The sequence below is a fragment of the Coffea arabica genome, chromosome 11c (assembly GCF_036785885.1).
Source record: "Coffea arabica cultivar ET-39 chromosome 11c, Coffea Arabica ET-39 HiFi, whole genome shotgun sequence".
Lineage (NCBI taxonomy): Eukaryota > Viridiplantae > Streptophyta > Magnoliopsida > Gentianales > Rubiaceae > Coffea > Coffea arabica.
In genome coordinates this window covers 32,697,128-32,714,963 of record NC_092330.1, presented here as the reverse complement: position 1 = coordinate 32,714,963, position 17,836 = coordinate 32,697,128, and the positions used below count along the sequence as shown (strand labels likewise).

At 38.3% G+C, this 17,836-nt stretch overlaps 1 protein-coding gene across 1 annotated transcript; it reads left to right on the top strand.

The window, feature by feature from the left end:
• The first annotated feature begins 3,251 nt into the window (after positions 1-3,251).
• Positions 3,252-5,378, top strand: LOC113716048 (uncharacterized). Its single transcript, XM_027240348.2, has 5 exons — positions 3,252-3,342; positions 3,482-3,610; positions 4,315-4,907; positions 4,958-5,149; positions 5,265-5,378. The coding sequence occupies exons 1-5, from the start codon at positions 3,252-3,254 to the stop codon at positions 5,376-5,378; spliced, it is 1,119 nt and encodes a 372-aa protein (XP_027096149.2).
• The last annotated feature ends 12,458 nt before the right edge of the window (positions 5,379-17,836 follow it).

Here is a 17,836-nt window from a genome sequence, read left to right as displayed (position 1 = left end):
TTTGCTTAATATAAAAGAATGAACTAACAAATCCACTACTTCATTATTCTTTTAACTAACTGAATTGTTGACCTCATCAAGTCTAACAATCCTCTAACTGACTCATACAACTACTACAACTTGCATAATTTGTAGATTAGTCATTAGGTCCTGACATAATACCACTATTTGGAAAAGACTTTGACTCTAGCATTGAATTCTTGAGTCTTGATTACTAAGATTTTTATTATAAGGGTTAAATGCACTAAACCCCATTAAATTATTTACTTAATTGCAGTTTATGTCATAAACTATTTTAATTGAATAGCCTCTCACTATAAGAGCAAGTTTCTCTCTGTCCTAGAGAGAGAAAATACCCCTCAGCAGGTGTTCACACTTTCTTGAAAACTTCAAAAAAATTGAATTACCGGTTTAGGAGCCAAGATCAACAACCTTCCATTGAAGAAAATTTACCGATCTCATCCATGATCTCTGGAATAGCGTTGGATTTTCTAGTGATAGTAGCCATAACTTTTTCCATTTTCCATTTTCTATTAAATAAGATGTGATAGCTTTCATATCTACGCTCACTTTTCTCCTTCTTCACGTTTTGTTAGCTTTTGTTGTTTCCGTGTCTAATTTCGTTTTTCTGTTTTGCTTGTTTTGAATCAGGAGTTATTGGTACTGGAACTTGTTGGAGGCATTGCAAGGACTCGAATTAGTTTTAGTTTGTATTGGACTAGAAACATCCTAGAAATTGCAGCGTGAAGTTTATAGGATGGATTATGGAGAATATCGAAGAGGTACTAAAAAGGTTCAAACTCTCTGAAGAGGAAAGAGATGGAGTTTGTTTGAACAAGGAAGAAGTGGCTAAAGGTGTTCTAGAATGCAAGCAAAGCTTGATTGGTAAAGTTTAGGGGGGAAAGCAGGCAAATATTAGAGGAGTTAAGAGCTTCGCAAATAGCATGTGGTCTCAGGTGAAACATCTGAAAGTAATAGAGATTGGATGTAATCTGTTCCAGTTCATTTTCGAGAAGGAAAAGAATATAGAGGTAGTGATGAGCAGGAGGCCATGGATTTATGATGGCCAACCTTTAATTCTGCTGCAGTTGGAAGCTGGTTTGAAGGAGAATGAAGAAGCTTTAAGTAAAATATTAATTTGGGTCCAGATCTGGAATATACCCTTGCAATGGGTCACGAAGAAGGTTGGAAAGAAGATTACAACATATTTCCAAAAGTAAATAAGGTGATCATCCCACAGAGCGAAGGAAAGGAAGGTAAACATCTAAAAATTTTGGCTGAAATTGATCTTTCCATTCCATTACCTAGAGGTAAATAGTAACGGTTTTAAGAGGTGGATTGGATTTAAATATGAAAAATGTCCAAATTTCTGTTTTGGTTATGGATTGATTGGTCATAGTGAACGAAATTGTAGTAAAAAAGGAATGAATATAGGGAGGGAACCTCAGTATGGGAATTGGTTAAGAGCTAGTTATCCCCGAAGTCCTAATAAGAAAAATAGGAATGGAAATGGCATTGGGGCTAGGGAAGAAGAGAGGCACCAAACTCAAGCAATAGGGATGCAAGGAGGGATGAACATAAGTTATTGTTAACCTATACAAAAGATTTGCATAAAGGGGCAGAACTAAAACAAATTTTTCAAAAAGAGTTGATTAGGGACATTGCTTTGATGAGTAGGAAGGAGAAAAGAGTACTTGAGGAGAGCAGGACAGAAGGGATTGAGGATGGGAAGGGAGGGGGGAAACGGGGGGAAAGAGGGCTAAGTAAGGCAGGAGGTAGGAACATTGCGAAGGGAAAGGGATGCAGGAGAAAAGAGAGGCAAATGGAACAACAGGATGAGGGAAGTTCAGAGAAAGTGAAGGAAGGAGCAGATGACCTGATGTGGATTGATGTGTTCAGAGTAAGGATAATGAGGATAAGATTGCTAAGGTAATAATAGAAGGGAGGGAAGGTAAGATAACATCTGAGGGAGGTGAAGATAAGGGGAAGATGGGTAGACAGAAGAGTAGGCCTAAAGGGAATCAAATAGTAAGTAAGAGGTGGAAAAGACTGGTGTTGGGGGTAAGCAGGAGAAAACCACTAGTAGAGGCAAACAAAGAAGTTACTAGAATTGAGAAAGGGAAAAGGAAGGTGGAGATTATGGAAAGGGAATGTGATGAGATGCACGTAGGGAAGGAAAATTGGAAGAGAATTAGAGCTGAGAGTGGAAATAGTAATTGGATGGAACTGTCTGAGAGGTTGTTGTCCACCCTAATTGGGGCTCCACTGTTTAAAGAGGTGCGGAGAGCCCCTTGACAGTTCCCCAACTGAGGAAGGTCATTAGACTCCACTCTCCTTTTTTAGTGTTTTTGTCAGTAACAAAGAAGAAAAAAAAACTATTTGAACAAAGTGAAATAGTGAATAAAATTTGACAATATGTTTATTGTTGATCTAGTTGGTAGGGCCGAGGGCTTGGCTGTATTATGGAAAAAAGGAATTGCATGTGAAAAAGGTCTTGTTTACAAGTTTTACTATTGAATTACTAATATATGACAATGAAGCTAGAATTTACTAGTGGTGCATATGTGCTTATGCTAGTTCAGATGCAAGTGTTAGAAGAGAGCAGTGGAAAGTTATAACCAGACGAAGTGTTATGTGGGGTGAGTACTGGGCAATAATGGGAGAATGACATTACTTCTAATAGAGAAAAATGGAGAGGTAAACAGAGAGTTGAGGTGAGGTTCTAGGATTTTAATTTCTTCATAAATAATAATGAATTGGTTGACATTGGTTTTGAAGGAATTTCTTGGACCTCGAGCAATAACTGGGGAAATGAGGGAGAGGTGAAAGAGAGGTTAGATAGGATTTTAGGAACTAAAGACTGGATAAAAAAGATTGATAAGGCAAAATGTATACATGTAGAAATTGAGGCATCTGATCATTGTATACTAGTTTTGGATAAAAAGTCAGTGGGGAAGACATGGAAGAAAAGGTTTATGTTTAATAGAAGATGGTTACAGCAAGAGGATACAGAGGATATAATTGGGAAAGCCTGGGGAGAATACCAACAGGGGTCCAGGTTATATAAAGTTCAATGTAAAATCAAAAAAGTCAGAGTGGACTTGCTTAGTTGGAGTAAAGGAAGTTTTTTTAACTCAAAGAAATAGATAGAATATGTTAAAAAAGAAATAAAAGAGGTCAAGGAGAGTAAACTTAGTGGTTACAGGATTAAGCTGGCGGGTCTTAAGAGGAAGCTAGCTGATGCTTATAAAATGGAAGAGCTATATTGGATTCAGAAGGCTAGGATAAAATGGTTAAAGGAAGGGGACAAGAATACTAGCTATTTTCATGCAAGAGTGATTGGCAAGAGGAAAATGAATAGGATTAGTGTGCTGAAAAAAAAGGAGTAGGGATTGGTGTGAAAGTGAAAAGGAAACTTGTCAGGAGATCATAAACTATTTTAAGTAGATTTTTAATTTAGCAAAACCAAATGACTTTGCAGAAATCTTACAAGGAGTCCCACAAACTATCACTGCTGAGACGAACAAGAAGCTAACCAGGAAAGTCACAGATCAGAAAATTAGTCTTGCTATCTTTGCAATGCAACCAAACAAATCTCCAGGGCCAGATGGTATGTCCTCTTGCTTTTTCCAAAAATTTTGGCAAATTGTTAAAACTGATGATGTTAATGTAGTGCAAAGTTTCTTTCATTCTAGTCATCATCTTATATCCATCAATGAGACCTTGATGAGCCTTATTCCCAAAACTGATTCCCCAATTTCAATCACAGAATTCAGACCCATTAGTTTGTGTAATGTTATCTATAAAATCATCTCTAAAGTGTTGACAAACAAATTTAAGAGTTTTTTGAACTACTACATTAGTGATTCCCAGTTTACCTTTGTTCCTGATAGACAGATTGTAAATAATGTTTTGATTGCTCATGAAAGTGTTCACTTCTTAAAAAATAAAAGGACTGGGAGAGATGGTTATATGGCTAGCAAATTAGATATGTCCAAGACTTATGACAGAGTAGAATGGGGGGTGTTTAGCTAAAATGATGTTGAAAATGGGCTTCTGTCCCATGTGGATTCAATGGATCATGGAGTGCATTACTAGTGTAACCTATTTCGTAAACATTAATGGTGAGAAAATTGGTTTCATTAGGCCTACTAGGGGTTTAAGACAAGGGGACCCGCTATCCCCTTATTTGTTTTTTATTTGTGCTGAGGGATTTTCCTTCCTGATTCAGCAAGCAAATGCACAGGAGGAACTGACAGGAATGAGGATTGATTGCTCAAGGGGCTCCTAGATTATCTCACTTATTTTTTGCAGATGACTCATTGATTTTTTGCAAAGCAAGTGCTGAAGAGGCAGGCCAACTGAGGAGAATACTATATCTGTACAAACAAGCTTCTGGTCAGCTAATCAATGTAGAGAAATCATCACTGTTCTTCAGTAGGAATGTGAGTAATAGGCAAAGAGAATGGGTGATGAGAGAGCTGCAGGGAATAAAGGAAGTTCTGCAAAGCAAGTACCTGGGACTGCCTTTGGTCATTAGGAGATTCAAGAGACAAGTTTTTGACTTTATAAGGCAAAAAACAATAGCAAGGCTAAAGGGATGGAAACAGAAATTACTGAGTCAAGCTGGGAAAGAAGTATTGCTCAAGTCTGTCATAATGGCTTTGCCTACCTATGTCATGTCCTGTTGCCTTTTGCCAAAGGCTTTGTGCAAGGAAATATGCTCAAAAATGGCAAAGTATTGGTGGGGGCAGAAGGAAAATGAACATAAGGTTCATTGGCTAAGCTGGGGAAAGATGACAGAAGTTAAAGCAGAAGAAGGGCTAGACTTTAGAGAGTTGCATGAGTTTATCTTGGCTTTGTTGGCAAAGCAACTTTGGAGAATTCTGACTAAGCCTAACTTACTAGTGAGTAAAATAATAAAGGCCAGATATTTTAAGGGAACATCCTTCTGGAGGACAAAGAGCTGCTGGACGAGAGAATAAGGAAGCAAGTAGGAGATGGGAAATCTATAAACATATGGGAGGATAGATGGCACCCAGAAATTGAAGATGGAAGAGTCAAGACTAGGAATGTGGAGGGTATAGAGGTAGAGAGAGTGTGTGAGTTCATCAAAAATGGAATGTGGGACAAAGAATTGATTGCTCAGGTTTTTGACAAGAAAGAACGGAGGAAAATAATGAGAATTTCGCTCAGTGTGAAACCTAGGAAAGACAGAATATATTGGGCATTTTCTAATATTGCGGTGTATACTGTAAAATCAGGGTACAAATTGGCAAAAAACAGGAAAAGGAGCGAAGATCAATGGTGGCCAGGGGCAGAATCCAGCTGCAGGAAAAAAAATGCAACACAGACTTGGAATTTCTTATAGGGATTGAACATGAAGAATAAATTGAAGCATTTCATCTGGAGATGCCTGCATGGCATTTTACCTGTGAATGCAATGATTAAGGAAAGATGCTCAAAAAGAGATCATATGTGCAAGGGATGTGGGGAAAACTCAGAAACCATCGAACATATGTTGTGTTTTTTTAACAATGCAAAGTCTATCTAGAAAGCTGCCTCACTGAGCTGTGAGGGTCTGGAGGCTTACAAGAATAGATTTTAGCACTGGTGAGAAGAACTAAAAGAAGCTGTGAATAAGGAGAATGGCAGAGAGCGTATTGTGCTGACAGTAAATTTGCTATGGCAAATTTGGAAATCAAGAAACGAGAGGCAATTTAATGATAGAGGAAGGGACCTAATGGTAGCAGCTAATAAAGTAGTAATGCAGTGGAGGGAGTACCAGGAAGCTCAAGAAGCAGAGATGGAAATTGGGGGATATAGTAAGATTGTAGAAGAGGCATCGAATGGCTGGAAGAGACCAAAGAAGAGTTGGGTCAGGATGAATTCAGATGCAGCTCTACACCAAAAAATGGATAAGGCAGGCTAGGGAATGGTTGCGAGGGACTGGCAAGGGAAGGTGTTAGGAGCCTGGGTAGTGCCAAACTCAAGCTGCTCAAATCCAAAGCTAGAGGAGGCAATGGTGCTAAGAGCTGCTATGTTGGTGGCGAAGCAACAAGGAGGGAAAAGTGTGGAGTTTGAAACAGATTGTTTGTAGGTAGTGAATGGGATAAACAGAGAGATGTAATAAGGTCAGTAGTTGTATCTGATATTAGGAAACTTAAGTCTAACTTTGATGAATGTTGTTTTACTTTTACTAGAAGGGTAAACAACTCTATTAGTCATAAACTAGCCAAAATGGCAATTATCTTGAAGGAATTTGTTAAATGGAAGGATGACTTCCCAGTCTAGCTGCTTGAGTTAGCGCAATCAGATTGTAAGGGTAGTTGTTCACCTTTTATGTAACCTGGCTTAGACTATTAATAAAATGTTGCCGTTTCGAAAAAAAAATGTCATAAACTATTTTAGTAGGCACTTTGCCCTCCTCCCCCTCTCATGAGATGTTTGGAAAAAATATTATCCTTTCTGTTTTAATTATTCTATTTTTTTAATTTTTTTCTGACATTTTCTTTTTAGTTTCTTCCCTTTTTATTTTCTTTTTTCATTCTTCATTTCCTATGCTATTATTATTTGTATACCTGAAATTAAATTTTTAATATTATTTAACTTGGTATACTGGATTGTTAAAGACTTATTTATTTGTTAGTTTCCAAAGTCAATATTTCAACAAAAAAAGAACTCTATACTATAACAAGATCTGTGTTTTTCACATTGTGATGAGTGTTTGGTTTAAGGCATTGAATTATTCAAATGTATAGGAACAAAATATAGCTATTAATTAATCAATTATCAATTGTAGTCAATAACAAATAAACAAATCAACTGATTGTTTTTTGTCATTTGTTGTTTTACTACAAATAATGTGTTAACCTTCTTTGTTACGTGATCTAAAATATGTTACTTTTATAGTGAATAGTTGAGTAATTGTGAACTCTAATTAGTTTATATGTGCTTGTAGACACCAAAATTTTGAATAATTTTATGTAGCGTCTATTTCATGATTTTCATTTTAGATTGCTTGCATTTTAGTTCGTTATTGTGTGTTTTACACTATTAGTTGTTATGTTATTTTAGTTTTACTCATTTTCGCCCTTTTAGTTGATCTATTTCATTTGCTATTTATTCTTGTTTGCTTTTACTTTTGGTTTTTAGTTTTAGCTTTTAATTTTAAAATTAGCATAGAGTTTTTAGAAAAAAGAAAAGGAAAACATCAAAAATATGTTTTAGTCATTTTGTTTTTATTCAATGCTTTCTTGAAAGAAAAATGAGAAAAAAGAAAAAGGAGAAAAAAGGAAAAAAGAAAAATTTGTTCACAAAAATATGTTTATTTCTTTAAATTCAATCTTTGGGCACTTTAGTTATTTTTATTAAGTTATTTTGAGAAAAGAAAATGATGAAAAGTAAAAAAATTGAAAAATTAAAAATGGCCATTTTTGTTTAGTTTTTTGTTTAAAGTTATTTTTGTTTTATTATTATTATTATTACTTGGTTTTTGTTAATTTGTTATTATTATTTATATTTTATCATTTCTGTATTTATTAAGTTGAAGGTTAAAAAAAAAAAAAAAAAAAGAGAAGAAACGTGACTTGCAAGCTGCGTTTTTGCAGCTTGCAAGGGAGGACCTCAGGCAGCTCCTTTAGCTGCAAATAGGGGAGAATATAGCTGGGCATTAGGGTTGGGAGATTCCGTATAAATAGCAAAAGAAAGCTACAGCCGCACAGGGGGAGATTCAAAGGAAAAGAAAAACAGCAAAAGAAAAAGTTAAGGGCGACGGAGAAAAACTAGAAAACAGCAAGAGAAAGGGGGCAGCTGGGAGCTTTTCGGTGAGCAAGAGGAGAGGTTTTTTTTGGAGAGCATTAACGGGCTGAGAGTTGAGAGGGTCGGCTGTGAGAAGGGAAGAAAGGAAGAGCAAGCAGGCTACGGGGTTTCTTGGGAGGAAATAGAAAGCTAACGGAAAAGGAAGGAAAAAACCAGAGAGAGAGCCTGAAAGGGGGAAGTAGCGGCTGAACTGAAAAATTCGGAAAGACAAGCTTGGGGAAGCTAGGGGGAAGGCTGAGGTTGCAGCCAGAAAATCCAGCGAGAGTGAGAACCGCGAGAAGGAGGAGAGGAAGGGTGATAGCCGAGAGAAAGAGACCAAACAAGGAAGAGGGACCAGCAATTCATTTCCCTCGGATGATCGTGAGGATCGAGTTTCCCTTTCCTGTCAAGTCCCAATTCCTACAGTAGCAAGATAGGTAATCCTCAAACTCCCTCCCGTTGTTCATTTCAATTCCTGTATGAAGTACATGAGCATGGCCAGAAGTTGAGTCAGTCATGAGGCTCGCAAGTCTAGCCTGCGTTATTCTTTTCTTTTGCTGCACATTTCCTGCTCACCGTGTGCAATGATAGTTCAGGTTTTATGGCACAACTTTGATATTAAATGTACCAAGATTGAATCTTGATGTTTGGGGCTTTATAATTTCCTGTTCTAATTTGAAAACTTGAGGTTTCGCTTGAATGTCGTTACCTGGGTTTGGCATGAATCCCATAGGAGCAAAATTGCAGAAGTTTTATTTACGGTTTGCAGGTTCTTTCTTTTCTGCATCTTGTGTTTGCATTTGAAAGCTTTTATGTTGAGAAGTGAGAAGAGTATTTGGCAGGCCTGTTGTTTTGTTTCAAGCCGTGTTCGGCTGCGGTTTGTTGCACGAAAATCTGTCACGGCTTCTGATTTGTTGCGTCAATCGTGTTAGTTGAGGTTGAGGCTCACAATCAGTTTGTTCTGGGCATAACAGGGTGTAGTCTACCTGTTGTCCATCGTTTTGGACTCGGTGCTGGTATGGGTGAAAGTATGATTTTCATTGCAAAAAGCTTTTACAATCACAAATCTCCTTCGAATCATTTGCATGAAAGTTTTCCAAGAGTTCGCGTCATTTCTGTCTACGCTTTTGCTTGATTGGATGTCAAGTCCAAGGCCGTGTTGTTTAAGTCATTTGTGGTGTTCGAATGAAAAGAAATCACACCAGAAAACCAGGAATTTTCTTTTTAACAAAGCCGAATGTTTGTGTCTGAAATTTGGGTTTGGAAATAAAAAATGCAGCAGGCTTGCATGTCCGTTTGTTGAAGTTTTGCATAGCTAAAGTGTTTGATTTGTTTATCTTTTGATTGGAGTACCGTATGCATGTATGCTATGAAGTAGAGCCATGTTTTGAAATAGAGTTCAGCTGCAATATAACAATCCCATTCGTTGCAGCCATCGAATCATTTTGCTGCATTTTCTTTGCTGATTCCCTTTCCACGATTGCCCACCAAATTTCGCCCCCAGCTTGTTTGTTGGCCTTATATTGAAAAGAAGAATTTGAATAAATGGTGTTTGAGTTGGCTTGCTTGGAGTCTAAACCACCTGAGTCAAGATCACATACCTGTTGAAGATGAATTTCGGGTTGCCAAACCTGTTTTATATGAATGTAACCCCAGAATTTTGCATCAGTTTCCTGCTATATTTTGGGTTGAATGAATCTTAAAATTGTATGTCATGAGGTTTAGATTAGTTTTGTGATGTTTGGTTGAAAGGTCTTGATCAAATTTGGGGGTTTTGGAATATGAAATCCAAGTTTGGAAGTAAAATGCAGCGCACATTCACGTTGTTTGTAGAAGTTTTCAGCTGCAGAAATTGTCTTCCTACGTTGTTTGCATGAGTTTGCATGAAAATGATTTCCAAAAATTGCACTTTGCTCCCTCTAGTCTCTAGTAATACTACAAAGGCCCAACTACATTCCATGATCTTGCAATTAGGTCCTAAAATACTTGCATCTTAACCCCCTAAGTTCCCCACTTGTCTTGTTATGGTCCAATTAGTTGAATAATTTAATCACTTTTGTCATTCTAGAATCTTAATTGCTTTTGGTTTGCTGTGACATGATTTTTGGATAAGACGTTTAGTGAGTTTTAGGATGCATTTTGAGGTTCAATAAGTTTTAATAGAATTTTTAGCTTGGATTTGTGTTCTAATCACATTTTTGCATTTGATTTCTATGGGTCTCATCTTAAGTCATCAATTTTGGTATTTTATTTTACTCACTTTCAGAAATTTTGAGTCCTTCTAAACAAGTCCCTCTTGCATTAATTGCTTTGTACATGGTTGGTTTGTCTACGTAAATACTTTAGTTGACTCAATTTAGTGTTTAACTTTCATTTTTTCATATTTAATTTTTGTTTCATGCGACTATTTGATAATTTAAGTGGTACCTTGACCTTTTTATTATTTTGGAGGGTAAGTTAGTAATTTCACTACGTTAGGGCGTCGCTTCAAGGGAGGTACACTCTATCTTTCATTTGCACTCCATTTGACCTTACGTGCTCTTACGTGTTATGTGAATATGCCTGTCTACTTCGCTTTCCTTACCTCCTTGCGTGCATTTACTTACTTTTTACTTTTATTTAAGTTTTATGGGGTATGTGTACACCTCTTGGCTTGTAATAGATAGTGCTCGGAGAGCATCTGGTCCATTTCCCCTTTCCTTTTATGCTTTTATGGGGTATGTGTACACCTCTTGGCTTGTAATAGATAGGGCTCGGAGAGCATCTGGTCCACTTCCCCTTCCCCTTGCTTGCTTGTTTTTGTTGCTACATGTTTAATTGCTTTATTAGGCTCTTGCATCTAGTCGAGCATGCTAAATGCTATGTGCTATGTGTTTACGAGTATTTTGGCATGTCTACTTGCTTTCATAGCCATGAATGAATGGAATGGATGAATGTACGTTTCCGCTAGTCCAACGCTAGTCGGAATTCATAGAATGGGCTAGTCCAACGCTAGACCCTTAGGGATTTCCCCTCATTAGCACATCATTTGCTTGTTCACCACATATCATGCATTTTTCTTAGTTTTATCACTTGGCATGCTCCTCGAACCCCCTTTCCCTTCATTTTAGGATTTTTGCATATCATGATAGTTGTAGGGTCCATTTGCTTGAGGGTCCCTTTCTGATAAGGGAAACGAGCGAGTGTGGCTACTCGATAGTCTTAGCACGCTAGTTTTGCCTTCTAATCAAAGGGAAAATCGAAGTCGACAAGTTAGGAGTCATTCCCATACCCGACCTGATGCATTCCCTTAGGTTCATTCATTCTCATTTATCACTCACTCATTCTTTTCAATTCACATTTTCCTTTCCTTATTGTTCATTTTGATTTCTACTTCACAAAATTGCATTTAATTACACCTATATGCACTTATTACTATATTTCATACACTTGCACACAAACACTTGGAATTTTCATACAATTGCACATGCACCTTTTCATACACTTGCACACAAACACTTGGATTTTTAATTTCTTTTCATACACTTCCACACTTGCACATTTGAGTCTCATTTGCATTAATCGACCTCTATGGGGTTTTCCTTTGTTGGCCGCCACAATTCATGTGGTTTGGGACCAAAAGCCTCACGAGAGACATCGTAGAATTTAGGATTGCATTTTTCTTTCCGTTTTGCATTCATTTAGTCATATCCAACGTGCGAACATATATTGGGTAGAAAATTAGGAAAGGTAAGGTTAAGTCGCGCAACTAGCCTTGGCTAGGTCAAAGGGGTGCCTTGGATTCTATCCTTGCCTTCCCCTTTGTCAAACGTGACCCCCGAACCTTTTTCTTTGGCTTACGTGGACTAGGAGTCGTTTTAAAAAGGGTTTTACTACTTTGTCTTTAAAAAACACTTTTTGGGTGACTTGGTACACTCCAAATCTATACCAAGTGGCGACTCCGTTTTCATATTTAAAAAACCCTTTTTAAAATTTCATTTGGCCAAATCGTCGCTTTCTAAAGTCCCATGGCCTTTTTACTTTTCATTTTGCACACGTTCACACCACACTTCACACACACATCACATCACTCACACACATTCATTCAAAAAGTGGGGCGCGACAGTTGGCGACTCCACTGGGGACTTCCTAAGTGGGTCCAAGCATTTTGACTTAACCATTCGTTTCCTTTTTCTACCCTTTCTATGCATAGCATGTGGATATTAGGATTGCATTTTTCATTTTTAGGACCTTTTGTCTTACGTACGTAATCAAACCAATCCCTCGACTCATGAATGTATGTTTGAATGAATGTTTACTTGTTATCTCGCGCTTGCATTGCATTTGGGGGGGTGTGTGTCACCTTTAGAGTCTCGCGTGGTTCTCACCCCTTCCCTCAAATAGGGGAACACTTCATACGTGCATGTTTACTTGCTTTATCCCATTTTATTTTTATTTTCGTGGGCGCCATCCCACACCGCCTTGTAGGACTAGGACCGATTGCTTTGGGTAGGCGGATGGTGTGCTCTGCGCCCATAGCGCTACCTAAGGGATCACTCGAGCCACCGACCAAAGGCTCTGGGAGTGATGACCCTTCGCCTTTAGGTCTGAAGGCTTGGGAGCCGAAACTTTATCGAGTCTAGGCATTAATGAACCAAACCTCATGCATCCATGTTAGCATTTGCCTAGGGTAGAGTCAGCCTCACCTTTTTTAAGCACAATTAGGCACGAGGGAAGGGGTTCCACCCCTTTTATTGGCTTTTATCGTATTTCTTTTCTTAATTGCTCCCAATGTGTTATGTGTACTATCAACTGCACTAACCATTTCATTGTTTCCTTGGTTTGCATTCATGTGCCTTAGCAATAAGAGACCTTATTGGCACTCTTTTAGTGACTTACCCACTAGATAGCTCACATGTTTAAATTTCAGTCTTTGCACTTACTTTTCAATAAGTACATTTCATTTTAGACCTTTTCCCCCCGTTGCATTATTTATATCCTTTAGGCCATGTTTGTCACATGTTTATATCGCTTTAATAAAATGGCATCATGCATCAGCCCTAAAAAGGGAATGCCATTTAGGGGATCCCGTGTTAGGAATGAACCACCCTATGTCTCGGATATATAATCCAAATGAGACTTGCACGTTTACCTTTCTCGTACCATCCGAAGGGGTAGTGCACAAGATAAGGTAAAGATCCGATTATTTTTCATGAAGCAATTTTTTGAAATATGAGCATCTAATAATCACTTTTTGGCCATTTTCTCAAAATTGGTAAAATTCCCTTGCGTAAAAGGACATTAATTTGAAGAAATTCACAAATGATTCCTCCTATTGAGACGATAAATAAATTGAGGTCAAATTTTGATTTTAGAGGCTCATAGACCAAGGCATTGTAATGATTTCTTGAAACCACCCAGTGGGCGAATAATTCAACCGATTTTTGAACAAATCATCCATCTTATCCAATCCATTTTTTTTCAATTCATTCAATTTTAGTTCAATCTAATCATTTTTTAATAAATTCATTTCATCCAATTCATTTGACCAATTTACCCTTTTTAGGGTAGTTCGGCCGATTTTTGAATAAGTCACTAATTCAATTTCATTCATTTGACCAATTTACCCTTCTTAGTGTCACCTGATCGATTTTGAATAAATCATCAATTCGTTTGACCAATTTACCCCTTTTAGGGTCATTCGGTCGATCTTGAATAAATCGTCAATTCATTTGACCATTTTACCCTTTTTAGGGTCTTTGGACCATTTTACCCTTTTTAGGGTCATTCGGTCGCTTTTGAATAAATTGTCAATTCAATTGACCATTTTACCCTTTTTAGGGTCTTTTGACCAATTTACCCATTTTTAGGGCAACCGAGCCGATTTTGAATAAATCAAGTTTCATTCAATCTGTTTGATCAATTTACCCTTTTTAGGGTGATCTGATTAATTTTGGATAAATTTCATTCAATTCATTTGACCTGTTTCCCTTTTTAGGGTAATTTGGTCGATTTAAATAAATTGTCAATTTCATTCAACCCATTTGCCCTATTAGGGTTTCATTGTCAAATTCCAAATTGGAAAATCTAGTCAATTTTGAAGAAAACCGTCCATTGCATCTAACCACTTGATCAATTAGGGTTTTGACCCGTAATTCACCGAGAAATTTTATCAACGAATTCCAATCTCTTTGATAGGAAGTTCGTCAAGGTCAAACCCGTGCGTTTTTGCAAAACCTTGTACCGATCAAAAGTGATCCATCCATTCGGACGTTGTCCTCATTTTGACAAATCTCTCGTCACTTCAATGGTCAAATTTTTTCAAATTATTTTTCATTCAATGAGTTGATCAGATCCGTCAGGTATGGTATAGTGCTTACCCTAGAGGATCGCATTTACATGCTAGGCCTACCCTTGGCATAAAAAGGGCTCCCCAATAGGACATGCATCCGAATTTTTTGGATAGTTACTAACTCTTGCCTTTTTCTTTTCCTTTTCTTTATTTTCGTTGGAATAGTTGAGCAAGGGTTGAATCTAAAGGCAATCTTTTCAAAATTCCCAGGTAATATTTAAATATAGCTTCTCGTCGAAACCCCATCATAACGCGATCCCGTAGTCAAGCCCAGAGGAGTCGTGTAAACATGAGTTCACAATCGGAACAGTCAGATAGGTCTGCTACTACCGCTCAGCCCGAGACTACAAGTCCCGGGATTCAGTTGACTGAATTACTCGCCAAAGTTGAGGAAATGGCATCTGAAATAGCAACCCAAAGGAAGTTGATTGATGAGCTAATCAGCAGCGGAGTTCAACCTGAACCTGTACCTGACAGGCAGCCGGAGCCAGAGCCATTTGTCATCCCTTCAACTCAAGCCACTGATACTCCATCATTCCCTATTGCACCCGAAGAAACTTTCTCCTATCCCACCACAAATTTGCCATACGCTCACCCTCCTAATCCTTCATCTTTTCTTACTCGCAGGCAAGGCCCACAACCCCAGGCTACTTCAAATATATCACCCGAGCTACATACCTTTTATTACCCTGCTGCTGAACCTTTCCTACCAAACCACACTGTTCAAACCAAACCAGAAATGGGGGAATCTTCCACTCCCATTGATATGAAGCTGCTCAAGCGCCTTGACCGCTTTGATGAGTTTATGGGGAAAAGTCAGGGGTTGAACAAGCAAGGAGTTTTGGATTACGATGAGCCTTGCCTTTTTTCGAATGTACAATTGCCTGAGAGGTTCAAAACCCCTAAATTTAACAAGTATGACAGGACGGGTAATGTCTCTGCCTTCAAATCGCAGTTGGATGCTTTGCAAGGACAAGGGAGCAGTGGGAAAGAGCAACAATTCCAAAAGGAAGAGGGGGAAATTGTTTTTGTTTGTGATCGAAACCGTGTCCCAAGCTCCAGGCCTAGACAACACCCTACCCACTCAAACTCCTACCCTTATTATTCAAACCCTCATCCTGTTTATCACGCCAATATCCACCACCATCGACCTCACCCAAGCTATCCTAATCCACCTGTAGTCCCTTTTCAAATAACTCAACCTAATTTTCAACAAATTCGACCCCGGCCCCCTTACAATCAACAACTTCCTCCACCAAATGGACTCACCTACAATTACCCTCAACCCACTGACCCTCAAAGGCAAAATCGCTATCGCACTTTTACTAATCTTGGCAGGCCTATGGACCAATTGTATGAACAATTAAAGGCCGCTGGTAAAATCGGCGTAATTCCCCCTCCAACTTACCTTCATGGCATGCCTGCTGGGTACAATCCACATGCTATTTGTGCCTATCATTCGGGGGTACCTGGCCACTCAACCGTCGATTGCAGGGCACTTAAGCACAAAGTCCAAGACATGATCGAGGCTGGGGAAATAGTGCTAAGAGGAAAGGGTGGACAAGGACCAGGTGTAAGCACAAATCCCTTTCCCAAACATGAGGACACTTTAGAGGCACCCACCTCCAGTGACGAAATCTGAGAATCTTGAAGGCACGTTGCACAATTTGGATGGCCGAGTATTTTCCCTCTCGAAGGAATTTTTGGTAAATCTAGGGGTTGTTATTTACTAAATTTCACAAAAACTGTTTTTTGCATATGTGAATAGTTTAATGAAGGCATCCTTTGCAATTGAGTTTATATTGTTTCCACTTTGATTTGGAGTTGCATGAAATGCATAATTTGCTTGATTTGATTATTGTCTTGATTCTTTTAAATTCTTTTAAGATGGCCAAAGTTGAAATTATTTGACCCTCTGAATATCACTGTTCTGGAATTCGATGAAGCCGCACATTGAAAATTCCTTCATTGGAAAATCCCTTCATTTGCGAAATCCCTTCATTGGGAAATCCCTTCATATAAAACTTGCTTCATTGAAATCCCTCCATTGAAAATCCATCCCTTGGAAAAACCTTCATGGAAAAGGCCAAGATCCCTTCATTGATAAAAATTCCTCCCCTGCCAAGCTCGAAGCTGATTGATCAGAGTAGGGTTACCAATGATTGATTCTAATTGATGAAAAACAGCTGAATGTCATAAGCATGACCTATGTCCGCCACCGATCTTCTGAAAAGGAAACAAAGTGCTAAAGCGATGAAAGACGAAGTCGAAGGCAAATTTGCTTCAAATTGACAAAGCTTATTGGGTGTTCAAAAGAGAGATGGAAGGACAGACATTCCCTCAACCTATCAACTCGGACATGTGTAAGAAGTTCTTTATTTGATTATGCAAATTCCTTCTAGGAAATCATGCAAGAGACGAGGCAAAAGTCAGGCCATCTTCCTTTCCAATCAAAATATTTCATCCCTAGTCATCCCTTTTGAGCCATCAGAATTGACAAATTTTCGTTTGGCAACCCCTGAGAATTGCAAACCCCACACTGGGGCAAATTCATTTTGAAAATGATCAGAAAGGAGGGAAAAACCCCACACTGGGGCAAATTTAGTTTTTGAAGAAAAATGCAAAAGTGAAAAGTGCAATGAAGAAAATGCAAAGAAAGGAAATCCAATCAAACTGGGGCAAAATTTTCCTCAGTTTTCGTTCAAAATTGGAAATAATTTCAAAATGATGCAATCTCAGGCTATTTCACACCCCTTTCATCAAAATTTGCTTTCAAGTCTCAACTTTTCTTGAAAAACACCCCACCTGACTTCATTTCAAAAGCCCAAAGTCCTGGCTTTCGTCATTTGCTGTATTTTCTATTGGGAAATTTGCTAATCAACTGGCAAGTGATGTCCATAATGCCTTCGCCTAATCTTACAAGGAAGCGCATTTCACTGATGTCAGCAATCTTCAGTTCATACTCCTGAGTCGATTATGGTTGAGTTTTTCCATTGTTCCTTAGGTGAAAACCCGAAAGAGCACCTCAAAAGAAAAGGAAAAAAAAGAAAAACAAAAGCAAAAACAAAACAAAAGAAAAGAAGTGGGAGGAACCTTGGTGAAAACCCGAAAGGGCGTCAAGGTAGGATCTCTGCAATGAGCAAGCACAAGGAGAAACAACTGGTGGTTTGGTCCATTTGGACTTCTCCTCATTTTTGTCATACCTCTGCCAATATTGAATTTCAGAACAAGGATATTCAGAGATTCGAATACGCGTCCTGGGGCCAAAACTGGGTCATTTTGAAAGGCATTTTTTGGCAAATACATTCTTAGGAAATTCATTTTTACCAAATTACTTGCATTCATGGCATTTTTGTAGAATTTAAGCACAAATGGTTGTGTGCATTCTTGTATGACATGTGAATTTTCTTGCATACTTCATTCTTTATCGTTGAATTTTGGTGAATAACAATCCCCGTGGTTTATTCGAAACATACTTGGGTTCAGTCATCTCCTGAAAAGGGTTAAGGTTCAACAAAGTCAGTTACGCAGACTTCACAATATGGCAAAGCACATACCGGATCAGTTTGTAAATCGGAAAAGCTTTGAAAAATCCAATTCAGTCGGCTGCCGCAACAAAAGTTGATAAAGGCATCGAAAGGCTTATGTTTACACGATTCTCAAAGGAAAACGGATCAAATGATGGTGGCAATTTCGTTGTTTTCT